Source organism: Debaryomyces fabryi (genome assembly GCF_001447935.2).
Source record: "Debaryomyces fabryi strain CBS 789 chromosome Unknown contig00002, whole genome shotgun sequence".
Lineage (NCBI taxonomy): Eukaryota > Fungi > Ascomycota > Pichiomycetes > Serinales > Debaryomycetaceae > Debaryomyces > Debaryomyces fabryi.
The window spans coordinates 165790-188445 of NW_015385428.1; the positions used below are offsets into that span (position 1 = coordinate 165790).

Genomic DNA, 22656 nt, shown 5'->3' on the forward strand with positions numbered 1-22656 from the left:
ACAACTTCTGACAGTGCAGATCTATGCCAATCCGTTATCGTCCAAGCCTATCGTCTTAGGATCCCTCCACTACGATAAAAACACTACACATGCTTCGTTCACACAAAACGACATTGCCATAGATGACGGCCACTACTGCATCGGCACTAAAGACTTACCAAGCCTCGAGTGCTTCACCTACACAAAACTATCCAAATCGACATTGGGGACGAAATTGTTACTCGTGCACCTCGATTCTCACAAAAATATAGCACATCTCTCGATGTCTACAGCAGCAGCATCGGAGCAAAAGAAGACGTCCGAATCCTCCATCCAGGTGGCCGTTGCTAGACTCCAATACGACCCCAAACCCATTAAGGCCAAACAACCCGAAAAGGCCCAGAACAACCCTGAAACCACCGAAGAGGCCCCAAAGTCATGGATCCAGAAAAACTGGATGTACGTGGTTCCACCTCTCTTGATCATGTTCGTATTGCTAGGCGAAGACGAAAAGAAATAATCACACTGTCTCCTATATACGGTATTTAAGTAATATATAGTGTATGTACGTCTTAATTATGTCTCATTTATGTCCCATATTTACGTCCCATTATTTTCATATTTATGTCCCATAATTCTACATTTAATTATGTCCCATTTCACAATTATGTCCCATTTGTTCGGATATAACCAATCTATCCGGCATGCTCCACGCACTTTGGTCTGGCCTCTAGCATTGCACCTCGATATTGTTACTCTAGGCACTAACGGTGAAAAATCCGGGTAATATTGCTGACCATCGTTTCAGCGAATCAGAGCTCAATTATTATCATTAGTAGGTGTTAATAATTGACAAATATTTACAGGTTGAATATTGCAAAAAAAAGCGACACAAAGCCAAATTTTTATAGTGTTTCTTTACAACTAGTTCAGAATTTCACCCTACTAACTAGCTGTTTTAGGAACAAGATTCTAGTAAATTAATATAGTAAATTAATATAGTAGCAGTCTTTAAGGTTTATTGGTATAATCATGTTGGCTGGTAGAACATCTATATTAAGAGCATCGAGACGTTATTTATGTGCTTCATTCAGAAGATTGGCGGATGTTGAGGTCACCATCGATGGGAGAAAAGTGTCGATTGAGGCCGGATCATCCATTATTCAGGCCGCAGACAAGGCCGGGGTGACTATTCCTCGTTACTGTTTCCACGACAAATTGGCTATTGCTGGTAATTGTCGTATGTGTCTTGTGGATGTTGAGAGAATGCCTAAGTTGATTGCATCGTGTGCTATGCCGGTGCAGAACGGTATGGTGGTCCACACAGACTCGGAAAGAATCTTGAAGGCCAGAGAAGGGGTTACTGAAATGTTGTTGGAAAACCATCCGTTGGATTGTCCTATTTGTGATCAAGGTGGAGAATGTGACTTGCAAGAACAGTCGCAGAGATACGGTTCGGACCGTGGTAGATTCACTGAGTTGATGGGTAAGAGAGCCGTTGAAAACAAGGCCATTGGTCCGCTTGTCAAGACCTCGATGAACCGTTGTATCCATTGTACCAGATGTGTGAGATTCATGAACGATATTGCCGGGGCCCCAGAAATGGGATCTACCGGCCGTGGTAATGACTTACAAATTGGTACTTATATCGAAAGAAACATCAACTCCGAGATGTCCGGTAACATTATCGACTTGTGTCCAGTCGGTGCCTTAACCTCGAAACCATATGCCTTCAGAGCCAGACCATGGGAATTGAAGAGAACAGAAACTATTGATGTCATGGATGCCATTGGTTCCAATGTCAGAGTTGATGCTAGAGGTATTGAAGTCATGAGAGTATTGCCAAGATTAAACGATGAAATTAACGAAGAATGGATCAGTGACAAATCGAGATTTGCCTGTGATGGTTTGAAGACTCAAAGATTAACCATTCCTTTAATTAGAAACGGTGATAGATTCGAAAACGCCACCTGGGATGAAGCTTTGTCTACCATTGCTGCCGCTTATGCTAAGATTAATCCTTCCGGTAACGAAGTCAAGGCTATTGCCGGTGCTTTAGCTGACGTTGAATCGATGACTTTATTGAAGGACTTAGTTAACAAATTAGGTTCTGAAAATGTTACTACTGATGTCGTTCAAGGAGCTAATGCTCACGGTCTTGATATCAGATCTAATTATATATTTAACTCCACTATTGATGGTGTTGAAGATGCTGACCAGATTTTGTTGGTCGGTACCAACCCAAGACACGAAGCTGCAGTATTAAATTCAAGAATTAGAAAGGTCTGGTTAAGGTCTAACTTGGAAATTGCTCATGTTGGTCAAGAATTTGAATCAACTTTCGATTTAGAGCATATCGGCCCTGATGTCAATGCTTTACAAAAGGCATTAAACGGTGAATACGGTAAGAAATTGGCTTCTGCCAAAAACCCATTAATCATTATTGGTTCTGGTGCTGCTGAATCCGAAGAAGCCCAAAGCATTTATAACATTGTTGGTGAATTTGCTAACAAGAACAAGAACTTCAACACACCAGAATGGAATGGTGTTAATTTATTACATCGTGAAGCTTCCCGTGTTGGTGCTTTGGACATTGGTTTCAATACTTTGAGCGAAGAGGTTGCTCAAACCAAGCCAAAGTTCATCTATTTATTAGGTGCTGATGAAATTAAAAACAAGGATATTCCAAAGGATGCATTTGTGGTGTACCAAGGTCACCATGGTGATTTAGGTGCTTCATTTGCTGACGTCATCTTACCGGGCTCTGCCTACACTGAAAAAGCTGCTACTTACGTCAACACTGAAGGTAGAACTCAACTGACTCGTGCAGCTACTAACCCACCAGGATCAGCCCGTGAAGATTGGAAGATTTTAAGAGCATTATCTGAATATTTGGGTGCTCCATTACCTTACGATGACTTGTATCAAGTCCGTTCAAGATTAGGTGAAATTGCTCCTCATTTAGTCAGACATGAAGTTATTGAACCAGTTTCTACTGATGTTGTTAACATTGGTTTCAATGAATTAATTAATAAAAATAAGGGTATTGCTCCAATTGGTATCCCATTGAAGAATCCAATCGATAACTTCTACTTCACTGATGTCATATCAAGATCTTCTCCAACTATGGCTAAGTGTATTTCTTCATTCGGTGCTAAGGGTGACAAAACTATCGACACTAAACCTGATGTTGATTTTTAAGAATAATGAACGTTTAGTTTATTTATAAATTTTTTTCCACTTTGCATGTCAAGATCTACCAACATCTTTTATACTATTTCAATTTCAAAACCATCCTTACTAAACAATATTCCCTTACAAGAAAGAAACAAAATCTATAAAAAAGTTGATGTTCTTTTTTATCGCAATGACTTTTTAATTATTATTTGTTTATTAATTGCTATATTCTTACTATTTTAGGCATCTCTTTTGTTACATATATTAGCTCTATTAAATTAGATATTAGAAATATTACATTGTAATCGTATATGCTTGTAGTCAATTTCATGAGCTTGATTTGTATTCACAAGATTATTATAAATGAAGAACTGCATTGATTAGAATTTAAAGTTCTTGCTATCAGATGCCATGTCATCCGGTTGTGTAGATTCCTTTTTATTGTTTTCAGTTTTTCCATCTCCTTGCTTAGAGCCATTCTGTATATCATAACCAAATTCTGTTCCTAGCAATTCGTTCCCCGTATTCTGCTTATTTTCCTTGATAACCGTATACAATTGCTTCGGTCCGTTAGATTCAGGTTCAACATTTTCTTCTTTTCTGGATTTAATACCACCAAATTCTGAAATTGCAACCTTCGCTGGCCCAGAATCATAATCTATATTCTCTTCGTCATTGGTGTATCGTATCTCTTCATTTTCGTCAGCTTCTTCGTCGCTTCTTTCACCTTCATCATCTTCATCATCCTCGTCGGACGATTCAACCACATTTTCAAGCTTGCCCCAATAAGACTTTCCTTCATCATCTTCTTTATACAGCATGTCAAATTCATTCTCAAAATTTGCAGGTTTGTATCCATCATTTGAGTATTCCATATCTAGACCAGGGATCAATAAATTTTCATAGGCAGGTGGCTTTCCAATATTAAGCATTATATCAAGCCAAGGAGGAGGAACCGAAAACGAATTTTCTTGCATTCCCAATGCATGCCTTAATGTATTTGACACAACTCCAGGTTTGATTTTTGCTATCTCATCAGCATATTCATCTGTTGTTTCTCTACCTTCAAAATATATGTCTCCATATCCAAACAATCTTGGCTTCGACTGAAATTTAAAGAATGCATCATGTAGCTTTTGATAATCAATATCTAATTTGCCCATTTTAGGCTGAACTCGCTCTCTTTGTTGCTGCTTTAATGTCAGATCATCATTATTTCTCATGTCTTGAATTCCAGTATCTCGAATGAACTTTGGTAGCTGGAACGGTTGCTTTTCAACACCCCTTCTCGAAGATAAATATTCTCGTTTGGAAGACCAGTGTCCTGGAACTTGAACAACATTAGGCTGTGACTTGATATTCACAAGTATATACGGATCATGAGCATCTACATCATACCATTCCACCACCTGTGGCCTTGCAGTAGATGCTTTTAAAGTAGCTAACGGTATTCTATTTCTCTTTCTTAATTGTCTATTGGAAAGAGGCTCTTCTTCCTCTTCACTATCAGATTCATTAGGCTCATCTTCTGCATTATTATCATCACTTTCATTTAGTTCACCTCTTTCAGTCGTTGGATTTGATTGGATACTATCGTTCTTTCCTTGAAACTTATTAAAAATGTCTTGAAATTGGATAAATAATGGATCTGTTTCTATTTCAATCCCTTCTGGAAGAGTAGTTCCTTTAGATTCAGAATGCTTTTCAGCTGAAGGTGCTTTTTCTGAAGGTATTTGGGTAGTATCTCTTGTACTACCCTCGACTTTTCTTAGTTTGGCTTTCTCACGTCTAACCTGGTTCTTAGACCTTTTTTGCTTAGCCATTCTCTAATATTTACCCTCTCAATAGAATGTTTATCTACGTAGTTCTCTATCTATCATTATTCATTAGAGTGATGAGTGTCGGTAGTTACACAAAACTCTACATAATTAAACAAGCCGAAGACTATACAAAATGCCTATCATACCACCATCTAGCTTGCTTGTGATACCTTTTGCTCTAATGCCGTTAGTCTAGAAGCAACCTTATCCATTCGATCATTTATTTCTTTATCAGCGTTATCAATCTGTTGTAAAATTTCATTAAGTTTATCTTCTAGATCTAGAGCTACATCAAAGACAGAAACCACTTTTCCATTATTTATACTGACATCTGGGTCTTCTAACCCATCCTTATGTATCACGGTAGTAGTAAACAGATTAGTAGCGTCTTGGGACTTAGTATTATCGAATTCACTATTATTTACCTGTGGAGTCGAAAGACCTGGAATTGAAGTGGATTCCAAAGATGTGGTGGAATTATTAGATGGTATCGACATATTAATACCCCCTTATGCCAGTTATATTGCAGATATCTCAGATATATCGATATGAGTTAATAAATAGTTAGAATGTAACGAATATAATAAGCAATAATAAACCGACAGCGATCGCGATAAAATGTTGAATCTTGCGACTCACTAAAAGACACTTTGGCTTTTAACTATACGATCTATATGTATCCCTCGAGCATTAAAATGTTCGGTATTCTAAAGATAGGGATAATATGGCTAGCCTTGTTAAATGTTTCTAATTGTGATAATTTAAAGGTGGGACACAAGCCAATTCTGAAATATAATGTTAAGTACTACCATTCCAATATACCTAAGGACTTCGCAGATACATTTGTTGGTTTAAATGACAAAATTGTAGAAAATGGATCCTTTGAAGTTCTAGGCATCGATGGACTGTCATCTAAAGACCAATATTTATGCTTTGTACCGAATCCAGCTACAGCTAATGTTAGTATCGAAAGTCCACAACGGAATCCCAATTCGAAAGAAATAGAAACAGGTCCAAGGACAGACGCAGAAATAATACAAAGAGGCGTGGAGGCTATTCAGAATTCCTTTTCAAGAAAAGATTGTGTGTTTGCCTACGGATCAAATGGAGGATACTGGACGCTAGGGTATTGCTTTGGTGATAAAGTTGTGCAATTCCATGAGAATCTTCAACATTTCTTAGCAACTGGTAAGCACAAACCCGAATACCCAGATTATATATATGTGCTAGGGAGATTTAAAGGCTCCTCCAAAGAGCCTTCAAAATTAAAGAACCAATCACCATGGACCAGCAATGATTTAGATGTATCAGAATTCACTATCCATGAGAGTTCGATCATATCCGATGCTACAGCAAAGAATGAACAGAGTAGGTTCATCCAACATACGTTATACAATGGAGAAATTTGCGATCTAACTCGAAAACCTAGATCAATTGATATAATTTATAAATGTGATCCCAACCACAGAGGCAGGATAGAGATCCTAGATCAGCAAGAAATTAAAACCTGCGTATATCAGATGGTGATAGGTGTTCCAGCACTTTGCACATTAGATGAGTTTAGGCCTAACAAAGTAGAAGATCAAATCGTTGACATCGACTGTAAATTAATAGACCAAAAAAATCAAGTTAAGGCCGATAAACTAAGCTACCAAGACTTTTTTTATTACTCCGAAGATATATCAAATGATAAGAAGCTTTTTCCAATACCGCATGCATACAAAGTTTCATTAAATAACTATCATTTGAGTCCTTGCGGATATGGCTTTTACTTAGGTCAGAGCAAGGTTCCAATCAATTCACCCAATGTGTATTTCAATTTCCGTCATATCCTTGTTTTCAACGACCAGTATCATTCAAGCACCGACCTTTTGGAAAAGCTAGGCAAAATGCTTCAAGTTTGTATCGGAAATAAAATCTTATCTCCACATATAGAGAATATGAAACAGTCCCTACTTTCCTGGAATGACTCCTTCATTCTTTGGTTCGAGTTATATGATTTCTACGGCTCGTTTATATCATTAGTAAAAGTAACCAGAGATGGTTCAAAACAAGAATTGGAATTAGCATTGAGATTAATAGACCCAGAAACTATGCTTGACCAAGATGGTGACTTGGTTAAGGTTCCCGAATTCGATGCACCCAACAATGCATGGAATTTCCAAAAGTTTTCAAAAGGAAAAGCATCAGCCCCCAATCAAGACTCGATTGAAAAAACTAATGCTGGGACTGATGAACAATACGAGAGCACCAGTACGGAAATTGTCACAGTTACAGTTACAGAAAGTCTTGATGCTAGTCCTAGCGACGATGCTCAAGAGATGTCGAAGGAAATGATTATTTTGAAAAAATTAGCTGACAAGCTAGGAATGACGGATATTCACGAATTGCATCAAGCTATAGAGGAACTTGATATTGAGCTTGAAGTACAGCATGATGAATTATGAATATATATATATGTATTGTATACGATACTCCAAATTACGCTTAAATATTAATAAATTGTGTAATATCCGTGTAAATGTAATACTGAGATATGAAAAATTAAAAAAAATGAAATAGTGGTGTTATCAAACCTTACATCAACGATCTGCTTCTTTAGACATTTGAATAGGTATATTAATTGTTAAATCTTTGAAGTACCGTATTCATTGACTTTTCAAATGGCTTATTTGAGTAATATATCCCAAGCGGTATTGATAAAGCCTACGAGGTTTATTCAAAGCAGAAATATATCTTTTCTTAAGAAATTATTGCTGTTGGATAATGGAAAAACGGATGCATCAGAGACTCCAATTTATAATTGGGATGAGTCTCCATATGAGGACATTCGTACCCGTGCAGCATTCATAAGAACCAGAGCTTTATGTCCAGTAACGAAGAAATCAGTAAACTTTGTTTGCCCGTACTCGGGAATCCCCACGCACCATTCAGAGGAAGCATGGAAAGCTGATGAAGAATATCATTCGAAGAAGAAGTATGAGTTGTTGAAAAAAGTTAACCTTTATGAACATGACCTCAGATCAGGACGTAAGTTCGATGAGTTTGTGTTCCCTGGAGAACAAGAACAGGATTTTACCCTTAATATGTCCTCATGGGACTCTTTTTTCTATACCAGAGATTTCAACCCAATGAATACTGAATTTAACTTGGCTGCAGCTTCTAAGGTATTGACATATCCTATTACTATCGGCTCTGTATTGCATAAATTTTCACCATACAGTATGCAGCCAAAGGGAACTGTAACGTTAGAAGGATTGAGATCTCTTTCAGCGTTGCATTATACTTTATATCCACCATATTCGAAAACTACAGAAACCGCTGTCAGTTTCAAAGAAAGACCAATGAGGATATTCATTCTTGGAGCTAAGATGGAAGCCATGCTCCCAGGCTATGTTTGGAAACAATTTGGTTACTTATTCCCCGAATCGAAGTTTGAAATACATTTCATAGGTCCCGAATGCTACTTTGATCCACAAACGAAGAGTTTCACGTCTACTGAAGAACCGCACGGACGCGCTTTAGTTAACAGATATGACGAGCAAATAACCTTGCATTATCACACATTATATTTCCATGAATTATATGATTTCGGTGATTTATTCCCATTTGATCCATACTTGGATGTGTTCTTTTTATTCCACCCTGGTTTTAGAACTGCTAATGAAATCCACTGGGATAAGTCTTTGAAGGGCTTATTGGAATCTAAATGTGCGGTTTATGTCACTGGTTATCATGCTGAGGACGCAGCCAGGGAACGTGAATGGTTAAGTTCTCATAAATTAGCGGATGAGATGGATATATTAATGAATCAGACTAAAAACGTCTTTGGTTCAACTAAACTTGATTTAGTTGACTCGAATCCAACCGAAACTTTCCAAGCAAACAACGAAATGTTTGCATTCAGAGGTAAAAGATATCATGCTATCAAGAAGTAAACCATAGCTTGATTAGTTGGGTTCTTTATATATAACTCCTAAATACTTGTACATAATAATAAGTAAAAAGTATATGCTGAATTTACTTACGTAATCAAGCGTCTTAAGAAGTCCGCCACATATCTATCTAATCCAAGATCAAGATAATGATTGATTACTGTTGAAAGCTTCTATATTTCCGCCATGGATGTTCCATTTACAATACATTTTGATGTCGAACAGATTAATGCAGTGAATGAGGCCGATAAATTAGCAATTTCGACTTATTCTATTAATGTTACGTTAGACCACACGATTGGAGATATCAAACAACTGATATGGAAGAATTCGCAAGATTATTCTTTAAAGCCAATATTTTTAACTATAAAGCATAACGAAAGTGTAAAGAAAGATCATGAGAGATTATGTGATGTGTTACAGACACCCGAAGCAACTGATAACCCAATTTTTCATGGATTTAAACTAATAATTGATTATACACTTTTCAATTCTCCAAGTGTACCAAGACGTGATCCAGTAGAAGAATTGTTTGATATCATTATTGATTTTGAAGAACCTGGAAATCAGACTTTCAAGATAAGAGAAACTTTAGATTGTACGATTGGGGTCTTAAAGGACTATATTGTAGAAGAGAAGGCAAGACACGGGCTAACTTTGAATAGAGAATCCATCAACTTGATTTTAGCATCTAATAACATAACTTGTACAGACAATGAACTGCGCTTGAGTAGGGCTTTAAAACTAGATGTTACGCCTTCAAGACCTGTTTCATTCAAAGTTCAAACAAGAATTGCATCAGATGGTGGGGTCAGTGGTAGAAGGAGATTTCATATCAAGATAGATTCCACTATTTCTGCATTAGAACAAGGTAATAACCTCTTTGAAGTAAACTTTCGAACTACAGTGTATGAATTTAAACAACAAATAATAGAACGGATGGATTATCAGTCTGTCAGAAGGACATTTTTTGATCAAGTAAGATTATATTATGCTACTCAGTTAATTGAAAATACCACGCAGATAAATGATTGTTCACTATATGATGTGTTATTATTGAATGACGAGATTTTAAATCAAAATAATGGAATAATCACTATGAATCTTGAAGTCACAGATAGTTTGAGTGGAAACGGAGGAGTATTAAGCCGAGACTTTTGGCAGGATTTGCGTTCTCAGAATAGATTTGAGTTTTCACCAAATAGTAGTAATGATCTAAGAAATATAGGCGAAGACGAAAACAACTCACATAATATTGCGCCCATCGAACCCACAAGAATTATATTAGAAGGAGGAGTAGAATGGAATTTGACTGGAGAGACCTTTGAAGTCATTCAAGAGAACGCGAGAGACCAGACCCACCTCGATCAAACACGAAGGAGAGTATTGGTTAACCAAACAAACCTTGCGTCCCGTGATTATGAGTTTGCATTACAGGTTCCTGGTGAGAGCGTAGAAAGGAAGGTCATTTTAAACACATCTCAATGTATTATCGTTGATAATGGGACCCACCAGCCATACGTATTATTGAATCCTTCAGGTGCTTCATTACTAAATTCTGTTTTTAGACTGGCGAATAATGAAACCTTAATTCAGAAGGTGAGTGTACTCATGTACGATGCTCTGCAAAATGCTATGGAGAATGAGATACCAGAACCACAAGTGAATAATCTAGCCAATGGTAATGGCCACAATAGAGCTCCTGTAGCTGGCAATCAAGGCGAAACAGTAATAGATATTGCTGTTGACTTAATGAGAAATAATATAAGAAGATGGTTAAGCACCATAATGAGATGTGTTTTTCTCATATATATATTGGGAATTAATGCCCTTTTCATAGCTTTCTGGAAAGAGCTATTAATGTACGGAATAATATTTGGAACTTTCTACGTGCTAGTTTTTGCTGGGAATGATGTTGCAAATTGGGTGGAGGAGAAGTTCCATTTGAATAGAAATGATAACAGACGAAGAAGGATAGATGAGAAATTACTCTTGAGGTTAATCAGACTTTTACATTTTACAGACACTGTTACCACCAATATATTCTCAATACTCAGAAATGAATTGATTCGTACTGCAGTGGACAGAACTAGACCATACGAGTATGTATTTCGTAATGAGTTTGAGCAGAATAGCCTCTGGTTCCATGCAATTGAAACATTCACCAATTTGTGGAAAGACGGTCTCTTAATGTTATTATTACTGCTCCCCTCGTTTTCCGATAAAATATACGAGGAGCTTGAAAAATGGAGATCAAATGAAATAGACGATTTGGCGCTTGAGGTCAGAATACTACGCGAGTTAACCGTTGATGCCATAGATAGCCGAAGACAAGGCGCAAATAGCCCAAAATTCACAGAGGACCTTGTAAATGAATACACGGGTTACGTATATAACGATTTGATACAAGATTCATCTGAATCGTATACTGCAACCGAGGACCGCTACCAATCATTACTCGAGTACTACATAAAATTGCATTACCTTCATACTGACATGGACAGATTACTCGCGAATCATGGACCGGATCCAGCAACCATAGTTCTTCCCACAAATTAACAAACTGATGAACCGAACGCCTCGGGTGATAGAAGATATCACGAATAACTGCTATGCCTAGATTCATATAAGATATTCATGTGATATATGTGTATATAGTATAAACATTAATAACGTTATAATTTCAAATCTGTAGATCGCCTTAAAAAATACCATACCAACTTGTTGCAACCTCAAATCAATACGCGGGTTAATAAAACTAAAAGAGAAAGACAACTTCCTCTTTAGACATTATGAACCAGCCTCGTAACCACAATAGCCATCATAGTCTTTTTGGACGGGTGCAACTATCGTGGCTGGCTTAAAATATTTAATTCACGGTGATCGCGAATTGTTTTGTTATCATTATTTCGTAATTCTTCCAGCCTCGAGCCTAAAACGGTAAGTCAGCTAACGTTTTAAGCCAGAAATCAAGTAATTTATGCTAGTTGAACTGCAATTGCAGAAGAAATTGCAATGAAAATTTTGCAAGCGTAATCCTCGATTGGAACCATAGTACTGGTCAAGTCTTTTAGTCGTAAGCAAGTGGTAGATCAAAATCACATAAATAGGCCCTGGATCCTCTGTAGATCAGTAAATATTTTTCTAATCATTCTAATCAGTTTCCAACTACTAGTCTTTCGCTAAATAATACATATACTTACAATGCAATTCTCCACTGTCGCTTTAATCGCTGTTGCCGCTGCTTCTGTCAACGCTGGTGTTGTCACTGAAGTTGACACCCAATCTACCTTAGTCACCATCACTAGCTGTGAATCTACCGTCACTGACTGTCCAGCTCGTGAAACTACTGCTCCAGTTTCTTCTGCTCCAGTTAACTCCACCTCTGCTGCTAACACTACTGCTGCTGGTGTCTCTACTTACGAAGGTGCTGCTGCTGCCAACGGTCAATACGCTGCTGGTTTCGCTGCTTTAGCTGCCGGTGCTTTATTAGCTTTATAAGCATGCTAAATTTATAATATAATAAACTGGGTTTATTTATGTAATTAGTGTATAATAGAAGTTAATTAAAGGTATTGATATATTTGAAAAATACTGTAAGTGCGCACTAAGCTAAATATCAGTTTCAGCCAGCACAGCTGGATTAGATAACATTTATTGTTCGTTGTATGATGAAAATAACAGATGAGAGCAAAGTGTTCTACTACTCGGTCTATGCTGCAATTGAAAAGATTCCGTATGGTAAAGTCACAAGTTATGGTACGTAGAATTCATGTTTTAGATTTTGAATGATCAACTAACTTTTGTTCGTAAAGGTCACATCGCGTACTTAGTAAATAGACCGCAGAACTCACGTCTTGTGGGCTCTTCTCTCAAGCACTTGAAGTTCATTGCTGAATCATTAAACAGGGAGGCCAGTTTGGATGATATTATAAACCTTGAAAATATTCCTTGGTGGAGAGTCATACTGAGTGCAGGTAAAATATCTCCTCGAGGTAATTCGGACAGTGAGAGTAGACAGGCTAGAATTCTAAGAGACGAAGGAGTGGAAGTACTGAATACGTATCGTATCGACCTAGATGAATATGGCTGGTTTCCGGACGAGGTTGATTTTTAAAATTAAATGTATGATTTTTTGTACAAGACTATTTAAATAGGTAATTTATAATATCACTCACTTTTTAGTACCACTTTTGTATTTGATTTGTGGTTTGTTGTTCAGAGTATGAAGCGAGTCATTATTTTGTATCGACGGGTGTTTAGGTTTGGTATTTTTACTTTTCTTAGACTTATTTAAACCATTATTATGCTTCGTAGATGAACCTGATTGATCCCGTCCATTTATTTCCATTTGAGACATTTGGCGTTGTACTCTAAGTGCTTCTTCCTCCCACCATTTTGCAAATTGTTGCTCCTGTTGTATTTCCTGCAAAGTTTTTCTTTCTGTTTCTTTAATTTTAGCCTCCTCTATTTTTAAAGATTCATGAATCATTATCTCTGTTAACGACGGAGTAGAATATACCTTATTAACCGGATTATTGACGTTTAGTGCCATGGAGGAATATGCAGACTTATTTTGACTTGTTCCTTGCTTTACATGATTTCCAGCATTACCTAACTTTGGTAAACTTGATAATTTTCTTGACTGTTCCTTGCCGCTGAAATCATTTTCAGACTTCACAGAACTTGAATCACCCAAACCTACAACATCATAATGCCTTGATTGTGAAGAATTTTTCTCTGCATCATCTCCATGCTTCGATGAGCGACGACCCAGACTGCCCAATACTGGCAAATCTAATCCATTCGAGCTACCAACAATTGTGCTCCCAGAATCCTTTCTCGACCAAGGGTTTACTATTTTTGATACCTCCTCGGTACTGCTATGATCCGGAGTGATCAGAGATGCGATCTTTTTCCTTTCTTTTTGAGATAATCGAACTGAAGGCCCAAACTTGATTTTGCTGTTTTTCTTCTGTAATAAATTTTGCTGATCCTTATTTTGAGTTTCGAGACATTTACCTAGAACAGGCTGCTTATCATTTAGTGACATACCATTATTATCAGCCCAGGTAGAACGAGAACTTAATCCTATGTTAATGTGTGGGTCCTTATTCACCATAAGAGGTTTGGAAGAAGATAATCCAGTTACCGATGCTTTTCTTGCAGGTTTAATTTTTTGTACATCAACAACTGAAAAACTTCTACTGGCTGTTTGCGATGGTGGAGGTGTAGGCGAGGCAGAGTTTAAAGCTGATACTGATTTGAAATTGTCAGATTTTGAATTCTGTCTTCGTTTATTATTCACCACTTCAAAACCATCTTCCGAATCATCCAACGCTTCTTCATTTTCATTACTTTTCGTTGCAGCAATCTTCCTGAAATCAATAATATTGGCCTGGATATTTGAAATAGTAGAATTTTTCCTCGATGTAGTTGAATGGGATCTCGTTTCCTTCTTTTTCCTAAATGATTCTTGGTTTAATTTTCGCTGAGAATACTTAATGTCAATCAATGGATCGAAACCTTCAAAGCCTTTCTTATCTGATATGAAAATTTCATTATGTTCTTTAATATTGTTTAAAAATTTAAGTATCAACGAATTTGATTGCAGCTCCATCCAATGCTTAAGTGAAGCCTGACTCAGTGTCTCACAGCTTTCTACGAAGTCTATCAGTTTGCAATATTGGAAAAATAGAACTTGTTTTTCAAGTTCTTTGAGTAACTCATCTGGTATTTCTCTAAAACTTGGGTCAAATAATATTGCATCTAAATTATTATAGATAAACCAACAACAATTCATAAATAACTTAGGAGCGTTTAAATAATGACCATGAGTCAATAGAATCAAAACATTTTCTAAAGATATGAAATCCTTAATACCTAGCTGGCATAAGTCTTTCAATTGCAAAAGTAGTAATTCGTCTGAAATTTCAATAAGATCTAATAAAACGTTAATAAATTCGTCAGTATCTGGGATATCACCGAGATTTTCAGCAATACAATCAAATACTTCAATATCATTATAACCGTATAGATGACGTAAAATTATCTCAAATTGAAATGCTGTAACGTCTTCTAGAGTTAAAACTTTGAAAGCTCCATCGTCGTTTTGATAATCCCAGCGTTCCGACAAAACAGTTTCAAAAAACGCAGATCTAGCAATTAATATATACGAGTGGCATGTTATATCTCCATCTTTGAGCCGTATAATCACGTCACCATTCTCCCTGTCGTCATTTAAAGCTTGAACTTTTTTCAAGTATACCTCATCCTTAGTAAGCCTACCTAGTAGATCTGTTACTGAGAAAAGCCTTGTCAATTTATCAAAATCTTGTCTTATCTCTTTTATATCACTTGGACAATTTAGTCCTCCTGGAAAGTCATCCCATATATTCAATACTTTATTGGAGTATATAAAATGAATAACAATTAAAACCGATTTAATATTTATATTATTCGTGAAAATCAACACATTCTCATCTGGATTATATCTACCTTCTACTCCTTCTTCTATAAAAAACTCTCCTGAATCCGTAGGGTTAAAGATTCTAGCGCAAAATGCTGATCTCTTTATAAATATTTCTTTGTGAATTTTGATAGATATATCGGGATACTTTTCAAACTTTATTGAGCAGTTATGACTTTTATTAGACTCTGAATTTTCAGTCAATTTGAGTGATAAGTATAACATATCAGATTTCAACAAATTCAAAAGAGATTCATCTTCAGCACGAGATGTATGCTGAAAAGTATTCCTTGGTTTAATTCTTTTATTTCTCTGGAAGTCATATCTGCTAATATATCTATCAAATAAGATATCACATATGGCGCTTTTATTATCATCATGCTCTTTTGAATGTACTTCGTCTAACTCTTCTTCATCTTCTGGAGGTTGACTTGGGAAAATTGAATGGTAAGACGAATTTGCATTGCTGCTTGACTTCTGGGGATATACGTAGTCTGAAATATAGGAATTATGATAATGACCAACACTTAAAAGCTGTTTCTGTTTTCTAAAGAAATCTATATTTGAAAGGCAACTGAGGTACTCCATATCTTTCAAGAAATCGTTACTTTGTAATTCAAAGGGAATCAAGTCAATTTCATCTCTAATAAATCCAAAAGACAAAAAGTTGTCATCGCAAGACACTTTAATCACCTTATTTAAATTCTCAATTCTTTTGAACTTATTTTTTACGGCTGGAATAGACAAGTTTACTTCACTCATTGAATTTTTCCTTTGAGAGGAATGGGTTTTCATAAACGCAGAACCATTCCTAGTACATAAAATAATTGATCCGTCATTAGAAACATCAATGTCTATTACCTTCATGTCTCGGTCATATGACTTCCATAGAGAAGAATACTTTAAGTTTTTATAACCTTTCGACGACCCATCACCATTATCAGGTTGCGTTAATATAAAACTCATGACATCACCGTTATCTAGTAATAGTGCGATGAATTGGTGGCTCTTTAGACATACTTTTTCTATAGTGATTGCTTGCGTAAGCTTTGTTGGCTTGAATAAATCAAAATGCTTATCAATAGATCCCTTAACAGGAATCTTCGGTAATTTAAAATGCTGATACTGATAAAATATATGAATATCGTTTGTTGTGGTGATAATACAAGTGCAAGTTTCGGAAGTCTGTACATACTTAATTTCATCTCTCAATGCAACTCTTTTTGGACTACGCTGAATGAACCCTTTGTAAGTTATAGTATCCACTTTATGTTCTATTAGTGTTGTTGTTGTATCCATAGGTATTCCCATCTGACCGATACATAAACCCCAGAAAAACAATTCATTCTTAGTATAAGCAACAGAATGAACCTTAGATACAGTTATACCAATAATAGCTCTTTGATTCTTCTTTAAGTCTCCAGAAATGATCTCTTTTGGCAAACCTTCGAAAGGCTCAAGGAACGTCTTGTGTGAGGCAGAGTTGGAACTTGAAGCTATTGAGGAAGTATAGCCTAGTTGGTTGAAGTTGTTCAATCCCCAAGAATAAATTTCATTATCATTATCTAAGGCAATGGAGTGATTACTTGAAATGGCTACATCTTTGATGAATTTATCTGTATGATCCATATTTTCACCTTCATTTAGTTCAAAAAAATTAATCTTCTTAAAACGAAATGTGTTGTTCAAATCTTTGAACCCATGGCCAAGTCTTCCCCTTGACCCAATACCACAAGAATATAAACTGCCATCATAAGTCAATACAATAGAATGGTTCTTAGAGATTTTAACCATCTTATATCTTGGTTTCATAAGATTTGCCGGCATATTTTGGTTTTCAGTCCCTCTTGTTCTAAACCATTCGTGAGAAATTTTTGACGGTACAGATCTATCTGTTGCATCTCCAACACCTAAGTTGTTATTTTTATTAGAACCAAACATATATATATCTGATCCACCTCTTTTTGGATCAGACCAATTGTGTTTTTGCCGTACAATTGGTCTTTTATCTAGAACTTGTTTACCAGTCTCTTCACTATTTGCATCCCTAACATCAGAAGACTCTTTAGCTAATTGAAATCTGTAGCTTAAATGATACTCATCGTTTTCGTCGATGTACTCGGGAACCCAAACCAAATCTTTGAAATCATTATCTAAAAGTTGTAGAGGGGTAACTTTATTTCTATCTTTATTTCTAAGCATTTCAAATAAGACATTGTTATTTGAATTGCTAACTGAGCCTGTTTTCAGATTTTGTATGTGGTTTATGAGCACCTTGTAACAAGACAACCTTTTATGAAAAATTACATAATGTAAGCAATTCCAACCATTTTCATAGTCAGTAAGGGTAAGTACTGATTTTACGTTGGGGTTTTTTAGTAGGCTCTTAAGTAGATCATACCTGTTAGCTAGGATTAATATATGTAAAATAGTCCTACCAAAAATATCACGATTAGTCAATTCATCCTTTGAGAGCCCGGAAAGCGTGGATGATAACAGTTGAATCTTCGCCCTATTTATATTGGAGGAATTAGTAGATTCGGGCATTCTATTTACCACATTTGGATGGAAAAGGTATCTGATATAAGAATAGATTCAGGTATAGGCTAGAGAAATCGGATGCTGTTATCATTGAAATAGTAGATATGCACGTGAGTAAATCAACGTGGTTCATTACTAGTATATATTACTCTCTATATAAAATTACAACTTATTATACAGTCAACTCGTCCTCATCCGGTAAGATAAATGAGTTAGCAATAATCTTCTTCTTTGTCGAAGTGATTTTACCAGTAGGTGGCAATCTTGGCCGAACATTTCTCTGTTTTTGCGGCAATTCTTCATCCTCAATTAACACTAATTTGTCATTTTCAGGTAATGCAGTACTTTCGCCTTTCTTCTTCTGCACCTTCACATAATGATGCTTAGATTTGTCCAATAATTTAGAGTAAAATGGAGCCAAAATGCCAATTTGATATTCTATATCGGATGCGTATAATTTTGGGACATTGTATTCCTTGAAATCTTCATACTTATTTCGTTTGTTAATGATTCCATTAGCGCTGTACGAATTATGAAGTCTAGAATGCAAAAGATAAATTGGTATCGACGAACTTAACATTTTGAATTCCTTGTCCAATCCTAGTTCTTTAAACCCAAAGAAATCGTCGCCGAGGTCATTGGAAAAATCACCTGTCATAAATTGTTCACTGTTATCATCAAAACTCTTTTCATTGAAGTTTTCCAAACCTGGTTTTAATAATTCTTTGAGAAAATTTGATAATTTCAGTCTCAAATCCTTTAATTTGGCTTGTTGCTTAACAACCTTCTCTTTTACAAATGTATAAAGATCATCTGGTTTATCTATACCATTCTCTAAAAGAGACAATAAAAGAATTTCTCTTGTAGTTAACTGGTTAGACGAGCTACTCTCCGAGTGTAACTTAATGGACTTGATCAAATTTTCCATATATCTCTCTGCAATTTGCGTCAAAGTATTGATTGCAGCTGGTTCTGTAGTCTCATACCCTGTTTGCATAGCAATCTTAGAAATATTCCGCCTTAAAATAGAGTATTGGATATCCTTATGAAAGGGGTCATGATTAGATAATTTGGAAACAGGATCAACATCGACTTCTTTAAGCGTATCGATCTCTGGTTGTCTTAATTGGGTATGGTGCACAAACAGCTGAGTTTGCATTTGACGAATAAGGGAGATCTTGAAACATATTTTTCTTATTTCTTGCATCTCGGTTATGTTTTCTAGATACACTTTGTTTAATCCGCTATCTGTTGGAAGTACAAAAGGTGATTTTATCTTACTCGCATCTCCATTAGCTTGTTGTAAGTAAACATCTACTAATCTTTGTTCTCGTCTCTCTTCATCTTCTTCATTAACACCGCTGTATTTGAATCCCGGTAATCCGCCAGTGATGTCATACTCTAATAAATAAGGTTCATCATTTTCAAGTAAATTGCTACTTTTAGAAACAACCAGTGTATTATTGAGATAATGATTGAAATTACTCATTTCATTCGATTCTCTTATTATTGCATGAGCATTAGGCTTAAGCTTGTAGTTCTCATCAAATAAACCTGCTCTTTGAGCACAATAATGAGCTCTCGATTTCGCAGTCAAGGTACGCCATGCTTGTAGCTCTGGACCAACTTCATCTTCATCATCATTATTATCATTATCGTTGTCTTCACGCACATCGGCATCTACCTCTTCTTCTTCTTCCTCGTTGTCTTGGTCTATTGCATCAGCCTTTTTATTTTCATTTTCTACTGGCGGTACTTCGGTTGCACTTATTCCTGTAGCTGGCGTCTCTGAGAGCGACGAAGGATCTGGAGAATCAGTTTTGGTTTCGTCCTCGGTCTTAATTTGATCTTCTCTTGTCCGTTTTCTACCTTTCTTTGACGATTTACCAGCACCAACAGGGGAACCTTTGTCCTCATTTTCTAACTCTTCTTCCTTTTCTACTTCTGCCCTACTTCTTATAGTAATATTAGGAATGGATGGAATAAGCTTTTGGGTTCTCTTTTGCATGGCAATAGCATGTGCTCGTAAAAAATGTTTTGGATCTACATTGTAAGTCAAACAATTATTCCATATGAGCATCAAATCGTTAACAAATTCTTCCTTTGAATTATACTGTAAACCTTTCAATTTTTTCATGACTGTGTTAAGGTCCATAGGAGTCTTAATAATCAAGCCATAATTTGGCGCCTCTCTTTTAGAAACTTTATTTAAAAATGGGGTTGAATGTTCAGTATAACCTCTTAAATCCATAACAACCTTCTCGCATGCCTCGTACAACTCTTCTTGCCCGACTCTTTCGTCACTTGCCCATTTACCTCTGTTTTTCCTAACATCCATAAATAATGTACGCAATTCGAAATCATTTAATGGGATCTCATCTCTTTGTTGTTGAATCGTATTAAGTAAATGTTTTAATGAAAGCGAGGCAGAACCAAGATTTATTACCATGTTGTCGGTGCCATCATTATTGGTGACGTTTTCGGTACCAGTTTTAATGCCATCAATTTCATCTGACCCGGCCTCTTCAAGTTGCATATCAGATTTTTCCAATTTTCTCCTTTTTATTAATGTCTCTCTGTCGTATTCAAAATTATGATAAACTTTATTAAATTCTTTTATTAGATTTTCTTGCTCTTCTATATTAAGCCTGGATTCCGTGGCCGATTGTTGTTCTAGTTCTGTATTAGTCTCTGGTTCTGGCCTTTCTTCGAATATGCTTGAGGGAACTTCTAATATGGCTTGGTGCTCGTCGTTATATTGTACATCATTATCTTTATCATGATCTTCAGAGTGATCGTCGCTCCTCTTATCATTGTTCTGATCCTTTTCTTCTTCTTCCTCTTCATCCTCGTCATAATCGTCCTCTTCTTCTCTTACAACAGGGGCAGGTTTAGCCTCTGATAATGAATCCACTTCAGTAGTTTCACCATTCACAGTATTTTCCTCTGGCATTTTGTCTAGTTTGTCAATTAATTCATAATCATCAGTGACTTCTTCGATTGTATATACAGATTGATCTAAGTCTCTTGACGAATAATAAAAATCTATCGCTTTTTCCCACAAGAGGTATCTAATATGCAATGCCAACATCTTTATAGGCTTATGGCCCTCTTCTATAACTTCTTCATTCTCTTTGTCTCCTTGGCTCGATTCATCTGCTGTAGAGCTTTTGTTTACTTGCAAGTAACAATTTCCTTCCAAAAAATTAGACCACAATTCGTAATTATCTGTCGACAATAGATGGTTTATTATCTTATACTGGTTATCATTTAAGCATGTTTCAAAGAATTTGGTCGAATTCAATTCTTTCGCCAATTGAAATAACTTGTACTTATTATTTATTTGAAATGCAGATAGCTTCTCCATGCCTTCCTTATTGTATTTAAATCAAGCCTGGAACTGCCTATTATACTATGGGACTTCTTCCGATTTTTTGAAATGGATGGTGTGAACTTGTACTGGCTCTCGATACGTTTTGTTGGTATTTTTCACCTGATTTATTTATGTCCTATAGAAAACTAAACGCAAATTATCAATACACTCAAGCGGGTATGCTCGTGTTCACGCTACGAATGAACTGGGTTTAATTGATTAACAGAAAGGATCGATCTTAAGGCGTTTCCCATTTGATACCATCCAAACGACCCATATTGATACTTCTCGAGGTGTCCTGGGTACAAGTGCGTGCAAAATACAAAATCGGTAACCTGGTCCCAGCATCAGATGAAAGGACCCCACGAATCATGGTGGTTATACTACAAGTATATGAGGATATATTCATTCTTATTATGCTATCGTAATAATTATCTATTAATAAATAATTGTTGTAAAGAGATAAACCTGAAACCTGTAACTACCAACACTCACCACTCGAGCCCCTTCAAACTGCGTACTTCTTGGTCCATTCCTTAGCAGTGGACTCGTACTTAGCTCTGTCTTGCTTGTAAATATGAGCGATTTCTGGCACCAAAGGATCGTCAGGGTTGGCATCAGTCAACAACGAGCAGATAGATAACAACACCTTGGAAATGGTCAAAGCCGGCGACCACTGGTCCTTTAATATATCCAAACAGATGTTCCCGTTGCCGTTGATATTAGGATGGTAGATTTTAGTGGTGAACGCAATCTTAGGTGGCTTGAACGGGTAGTCGGTAGGAAAGTGGATCGATAAGAAGAACACCCCCCCGGCATATGGCGAGTCTGGAGGTCCCATGATGGACGCTTGCCAGTGGTATAAATCATCCCCTACGGGACCTGCTGAACATGAAGATGGTGGATCTCTGTAAAAAACCTTGTTAGTATGTATTTTCTTACAAATCGCTCGGCGGGCCCTGCTGCCACCTTGCTGTTACTCTCCGAGCGGTTCCAGTGGGCCCACCAGCGGCAAAATGCTCCAAAAAAGATAAACTTACCTTCCTAAGTCTGCTAATTCTTTATTAATACGTTTGGTTGACATTTTTAGCTAAATGTATGCTTTGATCTAGATATATGATCTATAATATGTATAAATAGAAAATAACTAATCATCATGATAGCGTTCTGGCTGGTGCGAGAATTTGTCGACGTAGTCACAGGCCTTCCCGCACTGCATATAATCCCGCTCATGGAACGCTGGCGAATTTTCCACTTTTTCTAATTAGTGCTCAGAAGTACGGCAAATAGATGAGCCCGGCGTATATACGGGCATGATTGTCCGAGAGGCAAACGACATTAGAGGTGCAGAATTCGAAGAAT

The 22656-nt window shown here is 36.6% G+C and overlaps 11 protein-coding genes across 11 annotated transcripts; 6 read left to right on the forward strand and 5 right to left on the reverse strand.

The window, feature by feature from the left end:
* Positions 1-262: 262 nt before the first annotated feature.
* Positions 263-499, forward strand: AC631_00195 (uncharacterized protein; the record flags this gene model as incomplete). The annotated part of the gene is made up of 1 exon (XM_015609025.1): positions 263-499. One exon carries the CDS (start codon positions 263-265, stop codon positions 497-499), a length of 237 nt encoding a protein of 78 aa, XP_015470218.1.
* A 512-nt stretch (positions 500-1011) lies between these two features.
* On the forward strand, positions 1012-3180 carry AC631_00196 (uncharacterized protein; the record flags this gene model as incomplete). The annotated part of the gene is made up of 1 exon (XM_015609026.1): positions 1012-3180. The coding sequence occupies one exon, from the start codon at positions 1012-1014 to the stop codon at positions 3178-3180; it is 2169 nt and encodes a 722-aa protein (XP_015470219.1).
* A 356-nt stretch (positions 3181-3536) lies between these two features.
* AC631_00197 (U2 snRNP complex subunit) lies at positions 3537-4979 on the reverse strand (the record flags this gene model as incomplete). The annotated part of the gene is made up of 1 exon (XM_015609027.1): positions 3537-4979. The coding sequence occupies one exon, from the start codon at positions 4977-4979 to the stop codon at positions 3537-3539; it is 1443 nt and encodes a 480-aa protein (XP_015470220.1).
* A 149-nt stretch (positions 4980-5128) lies between these two features.
* Positions 5129-5473, reverse strand: AC631_00198 (uncharacterized protein; the record flags this gene model as incomplete). Its single annotated transcript, XM_015609028.1, has 1 exon — positions 5129-5473. The coding sequence occupies one exon, from the start codon at positions 5471-5473 to the stop codon at positions 5129-5131; it is 345 nt and encodes a 114-aa protein (XP_015470221.1).
* Positions 5474-5671: 198 nt separating this feature from the next.
* On the forward strand, positions 5672-7423 carry AC631_00199 (uncharacterized protein; the record flags this gene model as incomplete). The annotated part of the gene is made up of 1 exon (XM_015609029.1): positions 5672-7423. One exon carries the CDS (start codon positions 5672-5674, stop codon positions 7421-7423), a length of 1752 nt encoding a protein of 583 aa, XP_015470222.1.
* Positions 7424-7639: 216 nt separating this feature from the next.
* Positions 7640-8914, forward strand: MSS51 (Mss51p; the record flags this gene model as incomplete). Its single annotated transcript, XM_015609030.1, has 1 exon — positions 7640-8914. One exon carries the CDS (start codon positions 7640-7642, stop codon positions 8912-8914), a length of 1275 nt encoding a protein of 424 aa, XP_015470223.1.
* Positions 8915-9097: 183 nt separating this feature from the next.
* FGR34 (Fgr34p) lies at positions 9098-11470 on the forward strand (the record flags this gene model as incomplete). Its single annotated transcript, XM_015609031.1, has 1 exon — positions 9098-11470. One exon carries the CDS (start codon positions 9098-9100, stop codon positions 11468-11470), a length of 2373 nt encoding a protein of 790 aa, XP_015470224.1.
* Positions 11471-12115: 645 nt separating this feature from the next.
* On the forward strand, positions 12116-12412 carry AC631_00202 (Protein TOS6; the record flags this gene model as incomplete). The annotated part of the gene is made up of 1 exon (XM_015609032.1): positions 12116-12412. One exon carries the CDS (start codon positions 12116-12118, stop codon positions 12410-12412), a length of 297 nt encoding a protein of 98 aa, XP_015470225.1.
* A 673-nt stretch (positions 12413-13085) lies between these two features.
* AC631_00203 (uncharacterized protein) lies at positions 13086-17582 on the reverse strand (the record flags this gene model as incomplete). Its single annotated transcript, XM_015609033.1, has 1 exon — positions 13086-17582. The coding sequence occupies one exon, from the start codon at positions 17580-17582 to the stop codon at positions 13086-13088; it is 4497 nt and encodes a 1498-aa protein (XP_015470226.1).
* Positions 17583-18093: 511 nt separating this feature from the next.
* Positions 18094-21288, reverse strand: SPT7 (SAGA histone acetyltransferase complex subunit; the record flags this gene model as incomplete). Its single annotated transcript, XM_015609034.1, has 1 exon — positions 18094-21288. The coding sequence occupies one exon, from the start codon at positions 21286-21288 to the stop codon at positions 18094-18096; it is 3195 nt and encodes a 1064-aa protein (XP_015470227.1).
* A 514-nt stretch (positions 21289-21802) lies between these two features.
* Positions 21803-22135, reverse strand: UBC4 (E2 ubiquitin-conjugating protein; the record flags this gene model as incomplete). Its single annotated transcript, XM_015609035.1, has 1 exon — positions 21803-22135. One exon carries the CDS (start codon positions 22133-22135, stop codon positions 21803-21805), a length of 333 nt encoding a protein of 110 aa, XP_015470228.1.
* Positions 22136-22656: the final 521 nt, after the last annotated feature.